The 18,317-nt window shown below is 40.4% G+C and overlaps 1 protein-coding gene across 1 annotated transcript in view; it reads right to left on the reverse strand.

Moving 5' to 3' along the window:
- Window positions 1–1,569: 1,569 nt before the first annotated feature.
- The window catches only part of LOC126260595 (uncharacterized), a 94,547-nt gene continuing 77,799 nt past the window's right edge, over window positions 1,570–18,317 (reverse strand). The window contains exon 3 of the mRNA XM_049957930.1: window positions 1,570–1,616. Coding sequence (XP_049813887.1) covers window positions 1,570–1,616 — 47 coding nt within the window. The remainder of the gene's footprint in view (window positions 1,617–18,317) is intronic.

The following is an 18,317-nucleotide window of genomic DNA, read 5'->3' on the forward strand; positions in this document are numbered from 1 at the left end:
CTTGCTTGCCTCTTGTCTTTATTGGTTTTGTTTCCCGTATTTAATTTTATGTCACACAAAAGAGAAAGTTATTAGCTAAAAGGCAATAAAGAGTGCAAATTTTCTGAAGAGCTCCTATTCCCTTGGTCACAATACCACCTAGTAATAATTGTGATTTTTTTTAAGGGTGGTGGGATGCCAAACGCCGTCCGGGTTGGCCGATGGGTTCTAGGCGCTACAGTCTGGAACCGCGCGACCGCTACGGTCGCAGGTACGAATCCTGCCTCGGGCATGAATGTATGTGATGTCCTTAGATTAGTTAGGTTTAAGTAGTAATTTGATTCCAGACCGGCCGACTGGGAGCAGGAGAAGCACCACAGGACATTTTAATTTCCACTGTCCTGAACATAGGTTTGATGGCTTCCATCACAAAATGTACACCCTTGTCTTCCACAGAGCGAAATACGGTGACGTGCGATAGAAAAATGCTGTGTGAATAGGCGTGACATCGCACTTTGGCACAGCTAAGACTAAATAACATGTGTTACATTTCCATGAACAAATATGATTTATATATGAAACTCATGAGAAAGATGTGCACTACAAAATGAAAATATCTTTGGAAAATGTTTTTTTTTTATTGTAAATTTTTGACGTCTGATATCAAGCGCTCGAAGGGGAGAGGGGAGGGGGCACCTCTTTCAAGATTTCGCTCTAGTTCGGAAATATCGTAGACCCGGGACTGACATCGAACGCCATCCAGTCGGCCTCACTTTGAAAAACGCTGCCGCGCGGTTTGAGAAGCTATGGACGGAGTGCTCGGCCCCTCCCGCAGGAGGTTCGAGTCCTCCCTCAGGCATGGGTGTGTGCGTTGTTCTTAGCGTAAGTTAGGTTACGTGGTGTGTAAGTCTGGGACCAGCAATTTGGTCCCTTAGGACTTCACACACATTAAAAAGCGCGGGCCACTACTGACGCCGCCGAGCTTCCCATAGCCGCCACCGCAGCCTGGGGGCGCTGCCACCGCCGCTTACGCCGCTGCCAACGACATCCAAGCATCCCTTCGCTGAAGCTCCAGGGGCGTGTCTACTTAATTTCAAACATCGACGCAAAGAGACATCATTTTATGAGTTTGCCGTTTCATAACTGTTACAGACGAATATAGTGTTCAGGGCTCGTCATCTATGGAAAAGTCATTGTACTGAAGACTGACTGTATTGTGAATCTTTGTATCTACATATATTTCTGGTCAGATCTACTGTTTGAGAATAACTCTGCAACTATAGCAAACAGTGTTATGTATTACTCATACTATTTGATGTTACATGTAGAATAAATTCATATCTGAATTCTCTCTCAACAAACATCTGTTCCTCACTCTAGTACCCACTAAAGAACCTCAAAGGGTGCAAAGGAACCTACAACAGAAACAAAAACCCGTCTCAGTGGAAGTATAGAGAACAGCGGCTCATCAGAGTATACTACCCTCAGCCCATGTTCTTTATGAAGATAAAGTCATCGGAGTTCGTCAACTAGCCGCACATGTTCTAGATTGATTGATTTGAATTGGTCTGTAATCAAAAATAAAAAAATTCATCGCAAACCTTCACTTAGCTCAAGCCTCATTTGTTCCACATTAGCTGTGAAAAACCGTTTAAATGGTCAAAAATAACAGTCAATGGGTGCAAAGCTCTCTCTGCTATCAATTCTTCATTGGTAATAGCTAATCACGACTTTTGCAATGCACTATCAGCTCAAATAGTTTATGACCTGATTTAAACTATACACACACACATTCTTGGATGCATATGGTCAAATCAGCCGCTTCATTTCAGTATGTCCTAGTTTTATACTGCATCTGTCTAGTTACATATACTATCAGGGAATAGGCCACCTAGTACACTGCCAACTAATGCGGATCTTTGAAATAATAAAGGGTAATGTAGGGTGCCAGTTGATCCGTTTATTGTACCCCTAAGTTGCTACAGTCCGATCCTTGTGACCTGCTGAGAAGGGATGCTTTTCAGAAGCTCATGAAAATATTTGGATACGACAATGTCACACAAATGGAAACATTTTATTACATGATAATTAATGTCGTTGGCCCAGTCAAGCATGAAAATATGGGTAACACACCACACGTCAGTATACCAGGTGGTTATAATTAAAGTGCATCTACTCACAGAGATCCAGTGTAGGTTGTAATTATAGTATGGCAGCGAAACATGGTAGATATATAACGTGTTAACGCAGAACCGATTTAAGCGGAAAAAAATTGTTCAAATTTAGGCTCTGTGAATGCAAGAAAGATCCATAGAGATGTTTCCGTAAGAAATGAGTTAGGAACAGAACGTTGACAGAAAGGATCAAACAAGTGAGAAATGGATAAAAGTAATTTTATTATTAAGCACTGCTTAGTTTGTACAATATAACTCCAGAGATATCAAAAAGAAGCTGTACGGCACCAGATTTGGACATGGTGGCCAAAATTGGAACTAATTTTTTCCAGTATAAATTGGTTCTGCATTAATGCATAAGCTTATCGACTAACTTTCTTACCGTGTGATAATTATAGCCCAAATTGGACTTCAATGAACAGCTGTACTTTAATTACAGCCACATAGTACTAATGAGAGGAGGAATCATCTATCTATGACAGAAACAAGTGGTAACTATAAAAATCAGGTTTATTATCAAAACCTTCAACATATGAATTACTCTCTGGGACAAGCAAATTCACATTTATTAAATGCTCAAATGATTGTAATTGTGAAAACTAACCTTGGCACGGAAGGGTACACACGATGAAAGCATAATTATGAGAATAAATCGTGGATATGGCCAATGACTGCAACAGTGATTAGTGGATTAGAGGAGGAACCCATAAAAACAAGTATGAACACCAGTAAGACTGCCTAAGAGCACGATGGAAACAACCAGATGGCTGCATAACGTTAAAACATTGCAGTTATCCCCTGATGGAACTAACACTGATTCACAACTTAATCAGTGGTTGTGACACAGTTTCGTTCTTAGTACACTCATGCAATGTGAAGGTGGAAGTCAGGAACAATAATGGCTGCGAATTTTAAGTTGAGGTTACCCTCTACACACAGTACTAAAGTGAAGACATCCTTCTATACAATAGCAAGTCTCGATATCGGCTAGTCTTTAATCTTCAAATCCCGGCTCCCGCAAGGAGTGTCTTCACTAAAAGATTCCCAGCGGCATGTGTTCTCAAACACAGCACTCTGAAACTTCTTTGTTTCTGCCACAGTAGGAATTTCGTCGATCAATAGCAGCAGACATTGCGACTTCCATTCAATAATAATTTTGCAAATATATCAAACAAGCTTATACTCCTGTGGATTTTGCTATTCTTAACCAATGTGTCATGGTGTGATTGGCGGGGGGGGGGGGGGGGGGGGCACCAGAAAACCTCTCTCACTGCGGAGTCAAATTATGAATCTGACAAACTGAAAGGCTTACATACAGACCCACACAAGAAAGTATGGGCTCCAAAACCACAAACACTTTGAACCCATCAGAAGTCCTGTTATATGGATTAAAAACGAAAGTTTTTCTGTGCTGTTGCTGCTGAGGCAAACAGTGATTCTCGCACTGCAGCATCTCCACTTAGCTTACATTTTTATCTCTCCTAAAAGGATCTGGATCGTCTGGAGCGTGGAGCTGGGCAAGTGAATTCCACTTTGTATTACCAGCACTGAAAGTCAGCCCTTAACACTGGACATAGTTATGGCCTCTCCTGTCCCCATTAGGTAAACTTGTATGTCACCTCAGTCAGCTGGGAGGCTTTCAACTCTGCAGAGAAATAACAATGCCCTCGCCAGAATAAAAGAAACGAAGAGAAGAAGCAGTTAGCTGGCCTGTCACTAGTAGTACTGAGTACTGTTTTGCAGCTATGACACAATGTAAGAGATCGACCGCTCTGACCAAAGGCGATGAGTTATGAGGTACGTTGTGTGAAAATTTGTGTGGAAAAGCTGCCACTTAACCGTAAGCCTCAGTGCATGAAATCTCAGATACCATCTAACAATGATGATGGGCTATGAAATGTTTAGGTTTAATTCTTTTGTTCTTCACGGTGTATAATTATGAGGTTCTTCGGCACACAACGTAAGTCATGCAGTGTTGCCATGTTGACACACGGATATTATAGCACAGATAAAAGGATACAGTCAGTAATTTTTTGCGATCCCAATTTTAATTTCATAAGAATTTTACACTCGAGACGACCGTAGAGCTCCGGTTTTCAGTTATATCTCCGACAATTATTCAATTTTTGAATCTTTACCAATTGATTTGTTTATCACAAACCGTGGGCCACTTCAAATGCGTCTTATTTTTGGCCCTTTAGAGTTCGTCGGTCATGTAACATTATATTCCAATATTCTTGATTTTCGAATCGATTTCTAATATTATCAACATTTCTACCCGTTAGTGCTGATCTTATTGTTATGCTGTAGAGTGCAGTTGGCGTCAGTAGGTTACTTTAAAAATGTTGAGAAATAAGGAAGAAAGTAGAGCAGGAAAAATTTAATCATGGAAGTTGGGCAGAGAATATTTTGAACTCTTCATAACCAACTTAGGAAACAAACAGGTGAAGGAAATCTAATTGGATTTCAAAGATATATGATTTGAGAGATAAGTAGAAGTAGAAAAAAGGAAGCAATATCATTTAATGAAGCCTGAAGTAAATCAAGTGGATTTTCAGAAGGACAGTTTTAAAACAATATGGAAAACAAAAGATAAAAATGAGAAGAAAGTTACAGGAAAACGAGGAACAACTAATGAACGAAAAAATTAGAATGAAAACCTGTATGGAACACAGAATAGCCTAGCAGTGTTGAAAATGGAGGAAGATTGACAAAAAAGATTATGACTAGGGGCTTCGAAGGTTGAATGAAGGATTGTAGGTAATAAGCAAATGATAAATGGAAAAATAACGTGTGCAATCCCCACACAGTTATCAAAGACCTGCGGTAAGCGAGTAGGGTGATACTGAATTTACGCTAAAATGTTTCTGATATGCCTCACAAAAACACTGAGGCATAGTTGGTACATTTTCCAAGGAAAACGCTAAAAAATGCTGCTAATAATGAATTCCGTCTCCAACTAGTGTGACTGAAATTCTAGTGCTTATCTCCAAATTGCGACTGCAACCGAAAGCTGAAACAAGTATCTGAAAGAAGTTTTGAATCTGCGAAAGGAGAAAATACTACCGTTTTTAGTAGAGCCTTGAAAATAATCTGCTTCATAGCGGCTACCACATTCTTAAAGGCAGAATTTTTTTCACTAAAACTGTATTTATTTAAGTCTTTTCTGCGCTTTACTACTAATATCTTCTTTTAAGACCATTTTCGATTATTTACGTATTTGAAAAACGCACTGCGTGGCGTATTTTTCTAAATAGTTATTTTTCCGTTAAGTTTCGTTCACAACGTTATGTTCCCGTTTCATGGCAAAAATGTAAGGTGTTTTTTACACAACTATACACGCTCTTTTCGCAAACAGACATCATTTAAATGCTATATCTGACTGACAGAAGAGCTGCGTAATTTTTCTTTAGATACAGAATGTAGATAGCGCTTCTTTTGCGCGGTTGCAATAGAATAAGAGGTTGATCATTTCCATATCCAAGCATGTAGTGCATGCTGATTTGACTTTTGTTTTCTATATGCCGCCTCTATGCTGTTGCAGTTTTATGAGTCAGTATATATCTGAGAGCGGCTTTGTGAGACAAATCAGCAAACATGCATAAATTACAGAAAGTATCTGCAGCCTCAAGCTACCTTATCAAAATGAAGTATCAATACGTCATATTTGCGACTGCCTTCTCTATGCCCTTCGTATAACTACGTAAAATCTTACGTGTTGTTCTTTGCAGCCGAAACGTAACGAATATAAGTTTTTAATGTCACTGACAGAAGTTTGCATGCTAACCAATTACCGTTGCTGTTGGCTCGAGTTATTTGTTTTTGCCTCGAAACTGGAACCCGTAAATTACCCAAGCCTGAGCTGTTTGCTGTCTTCAAAGTGATAATGGCCCCCTGCCGGCAGCTTATCTGAGAAAAAATCCTGAATTTAATTTTCAACTGAAGATTAAGTCACGAAAATTAAATATTTGCGCAAAAGCTAGGAAAAATTAATATCTGCAATATCAGAAGTTTCTTGGAAAGTAAATGAGGACAGAGGACGCTTTAATCACGGTAATGTTGTCTAATAACGTAAGGTGACAGCTGCTGGAGAAAAAAAAATGTCGAGGAAGGGCTAAGGCCTAGGTGAAATGTGTCCCTACCAGAACACAGGCTCTGTCTCTACTTATATTCATTAGTAGATCCATATGGGATATTAACAAGATGTAATTAATAAAGGGTTATAGGTAAGAAAGATGTTAATGGTTGCTAATTAAAAATCCAGACGGCAAAACAGAAGACTACATCTGTTGTTATATTTGGGATTTTTACGGTGACTATATGCAACGTGTGCTTGTTAATATGCGTATATAACAAAGATTTCCATCCTTTCAACCAAGATCATAAGCCTAAATATTATCACACTTCTAACAACGGTCGTTAACATCCAATGGAAATATTTTGTCTTCCATTTGAAATGAAAAGGCATCACCACTACAGTGTTGTGGGTGGGAAGACCTACATCAGTGAGCTATCCTACCCCTTGTCACCAGAACAATTTTCCCTTTTATTTTTAAACTAAACACTGAGTATTGTCATATTGAACTGTTATTTTACAAGACACGTATACGTATCAAAGATCTTCACAACCTTTGAATTAATACATGTATACAAGTTCGTAGGGCGCCATCAGCTTGTGTTAACATGAACAAAATCTTTCTTCGTGCAGTACCCCATTATAACGCAAAATGTTTTACTTTTATTCATTTTACAGTATGACTAGGTGATGCACCCAACTGGGTTATTTTCGTGTTGAATTAATGTTTCTTAACTGAGTTGTATAAACTACTACGGTCAGTAAGCCTTCTATCTGTTAATTATTAAAAGCTCTGATTACAAAATTACTTTTGCAGTGTAATGTGTTTAGTTTAGGTCGATTGAAATTTTACACAATTGCCATTATAAAACATTCACAATGGTTATTATTTCATTTTAAAATCCATAAATAACCCGTAAAATATATTTATTTGTATGCTTTCAGCCACTGTATACGTTGCATCTAATCGAGTGCCTGTAAAATAAATCTTAACTGGGAAAGTGAATCATCAAAAGTCTTTCTTTTTGAATAAAGTAAATGATAAAGTTTTCCTCATTTCGTTTATGGAATCTATCTTAATTTCCAAAATTTTGTACATTTCAGACAAGTAATCTAATAAACTGCAGAAAATACAGTCCCTTATTGTGACTGATGCTTCGCCAAAATAAGTATACAATTTGGTCTCTAAGAATGTTTTTATGATTTTCTTTATTATTGTTTATATGTTTTCGTTTCTGTAATTGTGTAGCAAGAGTGTTCGAATTAGAGACTTTCTTTTGGAAATACTACATACTTCTATAATTTCTGCGTTATTTGATGCTTGGGTCTTCTAAATACCAATTTTTACTATAGACTTATCAATTTTTTCGAATTTTTATTTCTCTACGTTTGATTCATTGTATTTGTTGCTGATTAATCATATTCTGGATGGTATACAATCACTCAAAAGAAAATTCTGTCCTACGCGGAGAAGCGTTGTTAACAGGAGGAAAACAAGCCCTAAGTTCAAATCTTCATTCAGAGAACTGTGCATGCACAATGCAGCAGATACTGCTGTAACAAGAATCCATTACCAATGTATTGGAGTGAATGTTATGTATATTTAAATAATGTAAGTTCCATTTATACTACTAGTCTCTATATGAATGTAATTTGCAAAAGTCAATGATACATGGTAATGTATAGGAACTGAATGAAATTTCAGTAATAAACGGTAATAAGAAGTAATATATGCTAATATTTTTTTTGTAAATATCCATTTATATTTGTAGATTTTGATTTGTAAATGTCTGTATGAAATAAAGTACTGAAAACTTATAACTTTGCCGAAAGGAATTGTGCAACTATCAACTCCTCCGAAGGAAATTAAACTGGCGTGCGAAAACACGCTGGTATGCAAAATGTAAGGGCAAAACTATCTTTCGCATGATGTGTCATTGTCAAGTAACGTAGCTCGATGAAACTGGGACCATACATAGACAGAACTGCTACAGTACAGTACAAGAGATAACTGAAAGGTATGCACAATCATACGAACAGAAACGACGCTTTTATTCAAAGACAATAGCTATACTGAAGTCATCCAGATACACGATGGTCCCCTGGGCACTGCACAAGGCTATATAGGTGGATCTCCATAGGGCGCGTGGTTACCACAGGCAGCAGTGCATGCTCTGCAACGTTCTCCCATGCTGAACTCAAGGTTGGTGTGGAGTTCTTGTCGTATGGGATGCCATTCCTGCAACCGTGAGGTTAACAACTAGTGAACGGTCGTTGGTGCGTGCAGACGTGTTGCAATCCGTCTCCTCAACGCACCCCACAAGTGTTCGATGGGACTTAAGTTGGGGGAATGGCAAGGCCAGGCCATTCGCCGAATATCCTCTCTTCCCTAGGGGTCCTTCGCTTGCGCTACTCGATGCACTGGGGCATTGTTATCCATAAAAATCAAGTTAAGGCTGAATAAACCCTTGAAAAGACGCAGATGAGGGAGGAGTAGAGTGTCACATTAACGCTGATCGGTTCGTGCACAGTCTTCAAACATCTGCACATCATAACGCCCATGTAAGATTCTGCCTCCCCTCACGATAACACCTTTACTACTAAAACGATCATGTTATACAATATTCCTGGGTGCTCTATGTGTTTCCATGTCTCGCTGTATGAGCGTACGTCCAAAATCACTACTCTTACCGTACCTGCTCTCATCCGAGAAAACCACACGACTGCCCTCCTGGTACAGTCCCTGTGCTCTTGGCACCATCGTGAACTGTGTCGGTGTCAACGGAACACAACGTATTGGTCGTCGGGCAATGAGAGCACCCCCATGCAATCGTCGTGCCACTGTGGATCTTCTGATTGTATGCCTTTCAGTCTTAATAAACGTGGTTGCAAATGCACCCGCACTCTGATGAGGATGCACCGTTGCCTGTTGCACAGTGTAGCTGTCACCTGCTGCTGTAGTTGGCAGTGTTCGATCACCTCCTTTCCTTCTAGCAGCAGTGCCTGTGGTTCGGAACGCTCCCCATTCATGTGAAACAAGGGTGTGAGGAACACCAAACTCCTGGCTAACACTCGTCGCATTTCGTCCTTCTTCCAGTTTCCCGTTGATATTTCCATGAGTGAACTCTTCCAAATGCCTGTGGGACACGTGTTAATGAAGAATACCACCACAGTGTACCTTCTCGGCGATGACACACTGGATTTTCACAATCCTTCAGTTGCCTCGTGTTGTGGAGCCAGCCCCGTTTGACTCTATAGCCACGCCAACCTCACCCCAAGTGAAGTCCGATGTTTAGAACACGAATGGGAGACTGGCAACATGCTCCCACAGTTTCATTTATTTACACCAAGTAGTTGGTACGTTTTTACCCGTGGCCTGGGAGAAGCTTCTTTGATTATTAATCAAAACTTGCACGGTCCCGTGTTCGAATTACACCACCGCTTAAGTTTTGAATAATAATAATCAGCAATGGCGGTTGAAACTTCCAGCAAAAGACGCCACCCTCCTTCAGCCAACGGCCCTTTCAAAGAGGAGCGAATAGGTGGAAGAAGCAGCAATGATCAACGCTACGGAGATACAGATGACAATGGGCACCACTGCAATAAACACACATAATGGGTATCCACAGGACATGTGGCTTGTAACTGAAAACGTTTCATGATGATCTCTCCATTGGCAAAAGATTCCAGAATAGCTCCACAGTCGGATCTCCGGGAGGAGACTGCCAAGTGGGGGGGGGGGGGGGGGATCATGAGAAAAAGACTCGATAGCCAACGAAAGGATATCAAGTTCTACAAATCGGGCGTGGAATGTCAGAAGATTGAAGGCGGTAGAGAAGCCAGAAAATCTAAAAAGGGAAATGCAAAGGCTCAATCTAGGTACAGTGAGAATCAGTGAAGTGAAATGGATAGAAGACAAGGATTTTTAGATGGATGAGTATAGGGTAATATCAACAGTAGCAGAAAATGGTATAAAAGGAGGAAACTAGCGCGTAGTGTCAGCTACAGTTCAGGGACAGGCTTGTTCTCGTAAGAATCGACAGCAAACCAACACTGAGAACAATAGTTTAGGTACACATGCCGACGTCGCAAGCTGAAGTTGAAGAGACAGGAAATGAAAATGTAATACTCATGGAGGACTCGAATGCGGTTGTAGGGGACGGAGTAGAAGAAAGGGTTCCGTGAGCATATGTGCCTGGTAGTAGGAATGAGAGAGGAGAAAGACTAATTGAATTTTGACTAAATTTCAGCTGGTAATAACGAATACTCTGTTCAAGAATGGAGATATACTTGCAGAAAGCCGAGAGATACGGGAAGATTTCAGATTACATCATGGTCAGGTACAGATTCAGAAATCAAATACTTGAGTGTGAGGCGTACCCAGGAGCAGGTATAAAAACAGATCACAATTTAATAATCATGAACAACAGGCTGAAGTTTAAGAGAATAGTCAGGAAGAATCATTGCCGAAGGAAACGGAATATTGAAGTAACTGGCTGAAAATGACTTATAATTTCATGGCGCCCTCCATCGCTAATTCTGGAATTCAATACGGTGTTGGCCCACCCGTAGCCATGATGAAAGCTTCCACTCTCGCAGGCATACGTTCAATCAGGTTCTGGGAGATTTCTTTGGGAATAGCAGCCCATTTTTCACGGAATGCTGCAGTGAAGAGAGGTATCGATGTCAGTCGGTGAGGTCTGGCACGAAGTCGGCGTTCCAAAACATCCCAAAGGTCTTCTATAGGATCCAGGTCAAGAGTCTGTACAGGTCAGCCCATTACAGTGATGTTATTGTTGTACATCCACTCCGCCACAGGCCGTGCATTATTAACAGGTGCTCTATCGTGTTGACAGATGCAATCGCCATCCCCGAATTGGTCTTCAACAGTGGGAAGCAAGAAGGTGCTTAACACATTAATGTAGGCCTGTGCTGTGATAGTGCCACGCAAAACAACAAGGGGAGCAAGACCACACCATAAAACCACGGCCTCCGAATATTACTGTTGGCGGTAGACACGCTGTCAGATGACGTTTAGCGGGCATTCGTCATACCCACACCCTGCCATTGGATCGCCACATTGCGTACCGTGATTCATCATTCCACACAACGTTTTTTCACTGTTAAATCGCCCAATGTTTACGCTACGTACACCAAGCGAGGCGTCGTTTGGCATTTACCGGTGTGATGTGTGGCTTATGAGCAGCCGCTCGACCATAAAATCCAAGTTTTCTCACCTCCCGCCTAACTGTCATAACACTTGTAGTGGATCCCGATGCAGTTTGGAATTCCTGTGTGATGTTCTGGATAGACGTCTGTCTATTACACATTACGACCCTCATCAACTGTCGGCAGTCTCTGTCAGTCAACAGACGAAGTCGGCTTGTACGCTTTTGTGCTCTACCTGTCCCTTCACGTTTCAACTTCACTATCATATTGGAAACAGTGGAGCTAGGGATTTTTATGAGTGTGGACATCTCGCGTACAGGCGTATGACACAAGTGACACGTGCGAAGTCTGTGATTTTCGCGGAGCGCCCCATTCTGCTCTCTCACGTTGTCTAATGACTACTGAGGTCTCTGATATGGAGTGCCTGGCAGTAGGTGGCAGCACAATGGACCTAATATGAGAAACGGAATTTGTGGGGGGGTTGTCCGAATACTTTTGATCACATAGTGCACGCTTAAAGTTCTGATATTATAGATATTGCGATAATGAAATGTACAGTGGTCAGTTCAGTTGAAGGGGAAAGGACATCTCTAAAAACGTCAGCCACAGAAGTTGGAAACAAAAATATCGATGCTAGGAAGGAAACTGCGATTTAATATGGATAACCGAGAAATGGACGAAAGAAGGGAGTACAAAAACGTTCAGGCAAATACAGAGACACAAGTAACGTATGAATGAAATGAACAGGAAGTGTAGGGAAGTCCACGTGAAGTGGCTGCATGAAAAATGTGAAGACACTGAAAAAGATATGATTACTGGAAGGACTGACTCGGCATACAGAAAAATTAAAATAAACAACAGTGAAATTAAAAGCAAGGGGTGTAACGTTAACATTGCATTGGAAACTCCTCCTTTAAATACAGATGAGAAACCGGATAGATGGAGAGAGTACACTGAAGGACTCTTTGAGGGGGAATACTTGCCTGATGACATGACAGGAGAGGAAACAAGAGTCGATAAAGAAGAGAGATGGGGTATCATCTACGTAGATTCTCCTCCACGATAACTCTAATAGCAAATATTTCCACCTGCAATACTGTGCCTAAGAAGTGGATATTATGCTCTCTGTTAATTTATGTTAACAAACATCTAAATGCTTTGCGAAAGATCTTGTTTGTCGCAAGAAAATGAATTAGTACGTGCGGGCATAGTTTCGTGATGACTGGACGAATTAAAAGACAAAATTACAATGTGCAGTACTACAAAAGAGATATATGCCTAGTCGAGGAGATTAAATTCAATACAGCACTGTAATGTAAAGGCATTTGCAACTGTACCGTGGTAAAAGTATCGCTTTACAAAGGTAGAAGTGTTTTGAGTACATGATACATTTTGTTGTGTCGCAGGTAGTGACCTTCTGCCAGTTCTGCTACAAACTATGACATATTCCACCATTTTTATTCTATCTGCTACAACAAGTAATCTTGTGTTTACTGTTTTGAACTTGAAGGAACTTACTTACGCAAGAAAATGGCCTTCAACAGGAAGTTATAATTATTTGGTAAAACAATTAATAATTGGATCTAATCAGAGACTGAATACAAAATACGTTGTTTGTTGTTGTAGTCTCCAGTCCAGGGGCTGCTTTGATGCAGCTCTCCATGCTACTCTATCCTGTGCAAGCTTCTTTATCTCCAAGTAACTATTGCGATCTACATCCTTCTGAATGTGCCTACCGTATTCATCTCTTGGTCTCCCCCTACGGTGTTTACCCTCCACTCTTCCCTCCAATACTAAATTGGTGATTCCTTGATGCCTCAGAATGTGTCCTACCAACCGATCCCTTTTCTTGCCAAATTGTGCCACAAAGTACTCTTCTCCCCAATTCTTTTCAGTACCTCCCAATTAGTTACATGATCTAATCTTCAGCATTCTTCTGTAGCACCACATTTCGAAAGCTTCTATTACCTTCTTGTCTAAACTATTTATCGTCCATGTTTCATTCCATATATGGCTACACTCCACCCAAATACTTTCAGAAAAGACTTCCTGACACTTAAATTTATAGTCGATGTTAACAAATTTCTTTTCTTCAGAAATACTTCCTTGCCGTAGCTAGTCTACATTTTATATCCTCTCTGCTTCGACCGTCGTCAGTTATTTTGCTCCCCACAAGATAGGTATGGTTCCTGTTGTCAGCGAGTGACACCATGGACTGTGTTAGTTCAACTTCGTTCATCAACGAGGCGAATAAAGGAGATTAAAAACACATAAGAGACTCGGCAGAGGCTTAATATCTCTATTTCAAGTGAGAAATAAACAAGGAGTAAAGTGTAAATCTTGGAAAAAACAGAAGATTAACAATATTAACTTTCTCCTGAAGTCAATGTATCAAAGTTAAGCACTATGTGCGTTTGTTGTCGAAAAGTGAATCGTGCTACTTCGTTTTTCGCGTAATCGACAGCACAAAAAAATGTTCGCAACTGATAAATAAAAGAGTAATGCACAATAGGTTTCTTTCACGTTGTATTTACGTCCCATGGCTCTGTTGCAGTTATAAATGGTTCAAATGGCTCTGAGCACTATGGGACTCAACTGCTGAGGTCATTAGTCCCCTAGAACTTAGAACTAGTTAAACCTAACTAACCTAAGGACATCACACACATTCATGCCCGAGGCAGGATTCGAACCTGCGACCGTAGCGGTCTCGCGGTTCCAGACTGCAGCGCCAGAACCGCGCGGCCACTTCGGCCGGCTCTGTTGCAGTTATACTTGTTTAGTGTATTGTCTAGGATTGAGAACCTTTTGTGTATTCATTCTCTTGAGAGGGTGTTTCAGGTGCACCCAAGGTTCTTTTACCGCTCCTTAAGTTTAATTTAATTTGACAATTTGTGAGACTATCTGCACATTGCGTCTGCACAGTGAGTGTACTAATGTGTGCAAACTTAGCTTACCACTTAGTGTGCAAATGGACAAAACATCTGAACTGTCTTCTCAAACACAGGGTGTTAAACAGACATTCTATATGATTATAGCCCTGTAAAGCAGCTAATATCAGGTGTGGATCATAACAAAATTCACAAGAAGTGCTGCTTAACTACAATGCATGAATTAATAAAATTGAAAATTTGGGGTCTATTCTAGAATGACAAAACAGCTATTCCCTTTTTTGTATCTATATATATAATTTATCTACTGTGCTATCAGGGATCCAGTCGTAGCAAAAATCATGTTCAATTACTTTTGACACTCAGTAACAAAATATTTAACTCTTGGACATAATGAATTGACGATTATTAAAATCGTTATCTCTAAATAGGAAAAAAAAGTTATCACTCTTCATCAGCTGATTTACATCTATATTGTCAAAGCTGGTCAATGGACTGAGTTGGTGGAGAATAAATTTACTTTTTGAACCAATGAAAAAATTCTCATGTACTCAGTGTGAGAGTATGTTAGTATCCTAGCTTTTGATATTCAATGTTCAAAGTGTACGCAAGTTGGAGTGACCAAAATCTCGACTCAACATTTACTGTGGCCTAATGAGCGATGGTACTTTACCAAGCGGCATCTGCAATGGTGTTGTCTCCATTCTGGATTTGAAACGCTAATTTAATACTCTGTCCTTGACTGAATTCACTAAGTCTCAACTTTCCTGCGTTCCGTAGAACATTAACTTTTCCCTAGTCGAAATAATGGCTATTGCACACTCGCTAAGGGTTGGAGCGACGTGCTCAGTTTCTTTGCCCACAAAAATTCCAACAGGAATAATTAACTACCTCTTTGCTGTCTGTCACCATGATACATGAAGCGTATCGTCCACACTTCGCAGAAAGCAAAGCTCTCAATACCGTCGCCATTTTCCACACACTTGTGAGGTCCGCCATGAGGTGAGAGAGATATCTAGAAATTTAGTTCTCAAAATGCTTTTGTATAATGGGGATCTCCCCACCGTGTCGCGTCTGTGTTGCCCAGTATGGTGTCAGCCAATCGCCGTCTCATTAGAGGTGAATTTTGTTTTTCTTGCCGGGGACGCAGCCTAGCCCTGTTAAAGCTGTCCAGCCACTTACCCTCAGTCCCGGCCGTATTTATGTTAAAAGGAATAAGGTATTGTTCTGTCCTTATCCCTTTCTGCGCAGAAGCATGCCGTTCTCTTGTTATGTGGGATTTTCTGATGCCATTAACTACCTGCTCAGTTTGTCTCCAAATGTGTTTCACTTTAACTTATTTATTCATGCCTCTGTCAATATATTGGTAGATATTGTTTTGTCAGTTTTTGATACATGAGGCTACTGCAATTGCCTTTTGTTGATATAATATAATCATTATTTTGCGAAGATCTCATACTGTATCGTACTGTCGTTATGGATCAAGCTCATGTAAAGTCTGTAAAATCTGGACACCTTACAAATTTTATATATTTGTGCGAAGATAACATTTTCAACATTTCAAAACTTTTCAATTTCATTCAACAAATGATCTCATCACTTTTAAACAGTGTCTTGGCTGTGAGAACATTGCGCCTATTTTTCTGACATAGTACGTGAGAAGACAGATACTGTGTACTCCTTCATCTATTTGCCGTAATCTTTCCCTTCTTTAGTTCCACAACAACTTGGGTTCCGCTGGTAGCATATATTGTCATTCCGGTGAAAATAGATACACATACGACCTACTGGCCGCATTAACAGCAGAACCTTCACCCCCAAATTGCCAGCTTTGTGTTTTACTACATTCTAGTCGATGTAGACGTATGGTTAAAAACCATGACATGTTAACAGATGCAACATATCTCTCATAGAGCCAATCTGGCACATACCGAGCATGTTCCTAATACTTGTGAAAATGATGTACATGTTTTGCATTCCAATCAGACTGCCATTTGCCTAAATTCAAGGCTCTTAGGTGTTTTTTGTTATATTTATGGGCGCCTATGATCTCATGCTTTGAGTGTTTTTTTTCTCGTCCCACCAGTATGACACTGTCCTACCATGACATCCAATGGACATATCCTGAGAATCAACAGTAAACCTTAGATGGTTGGTTACATGGCACTTTATTTCCAGAGTGTCATGCTAAGAATTTTTTAATGTAATTTGCATATCCCAATAGCCAGCAATAGTGGTTTCTTTAACCCTGAATTATAATTGAAAACAATATTCTGTATTTCCAGTCACTACTCAGCTAATTGCTTCTTCTACTCCTTTCTTTTTATTGTGGTGAGGGAGTATCAAGCGTTTCTACATCCTTTGAGATATTCTCAGCTGGCTCATGCAACATAGAAGTTTACTTGAGAGGTCCAGGAGGGTCATAAACGTGTATGGACATGAAAGCAGCACTCCTGAGCAGGTGGTGGTAAGATAATTCTGTGCATCCCATCTCAGCACAACAGGTAAGCTGGTGGCAGCAGAAAATTGAATAATGGTAGTATGATTTGTTATGAATAGGAGGGTGGGGCTGAGAATGTGTTACTGTGAACAGTTCAGTGACAGGGATGTTCTTCTCAGAATCGACAGCAAACCGACACAGACAAAGGTAGTTCAGCTGAAGAGATATAGAAAGTATACGAGAACATTGAACTGGTAATGCAGTACGTAAATGTAAAAGAAAACCTAATACTCCTGGGGGACTGGAATGCAGTTGTAGGCGAAGAAGTGGAAGAAAAGGTAACAGGAAAATATGGGCCAGGGACAAGGAATGAGAGAGGAGAAATACCAATTGAGTGCTCTTATAAATTTCAGCCCTTAATAGCGAATACTCTGTTCAAGAACCACAAGAGGAGGAGGTATACTTGGAAACGGCAGGGTGACAAGGGAAAATTTCAGTTATGTTACATCATGATCAGACAGAGACTCCGAAATCTTATACTGCATTTTAAGGCGTACCCAGGAGCAGTTGTAAACTTAGCTCACAATGTAGTAGTGGTGAAGAGTAGGCTGAAATTTAAGAGATTAGTCAGGTAGAATCAATACGCAAAGAAATGGGATACAGTAGTACTAAGGAACGACGATATACACTTGAAATTCTCTAAAGCTACAGATACAGCGGTATGGAATAGGTCAGTAGGCAGTACAGTTGATGAGGAATTGACATATCTAAAAAGGGCAAACATAGAAGTTGGAAAGAAGAACATAGGTATAAAGAAGGTAACTACGAGGAAAGCACAGGTGACAGAAGAGATACTTCAGTTGATAAATAAAAAGTGTTAGTTTGCTTTTGTTCTGCGGTATTATTTTTATTGTATTATCCATGTTTCGGCTTAAAAGGCCATTTTCAGACATTTACTGAGTATTGTCACAAAAGAAGTTATGTTGGTACACTACTGGCCATTAAAATTGCTACACCAAGAAGAAATGCAGATGATAAACGGATATTCATTGGAAAAATATATTATACTTGAACTGACATGTGATTACATTTTCATGCAGTTTCGGTGCATAGATCCTGAGAAATCAGTACCCAGAACAACTACCTCTGGCTGTAATAACGGCCTTGATACGACTGGGCATTGAGACAAACAGAACTTGGATGGCATATACAGGTACAGCAGCCCATGCAGTTTCAACACAGTACCACAGTTCATCAAGAGTAGTGACTGGCGTATTGTGACGAGCCAGTTTCTCGGCCACAATTGACCAGACGTTTTCAGTTGGTGAGAGATCTGGAGAATGTGCTGGGCAGGGCAGCAGTCGAACATTTTCTGTATCCAGAAAGGCACGTAGGACCTGCGACATGTGGTCGTGCATTATCCTGCTGAAATGTAGGGTTTCGCAGCGATCTATTGAAGGGTTGAGCCACGGGTCGTAACACATCTGAAATGTAACGTTCACTGTTCAAAGTGCCGACAATGCGAACTAGAGGTGACCGAGACGTGTAACCAATGGCACCCCATACTATCACGCCGGGTGATACGCCAGTAT

The sequence above is a fragment of the Schistocerca nitens genome, chromosome 5 (genome assembly GCF_023898315.1).
Source record: "Schistocerca nitens isolate TAMUIC-IGC-003100 chromosome 5, iqSchNite1.1, whole genome shotgun sequence".
Taxonomy (NCBI): Eukaryota; Metazoa; Arthropoda; class Insecta; order Orthoptera; family Acrididae; genus Schistocerca; species Schistocerca nitens.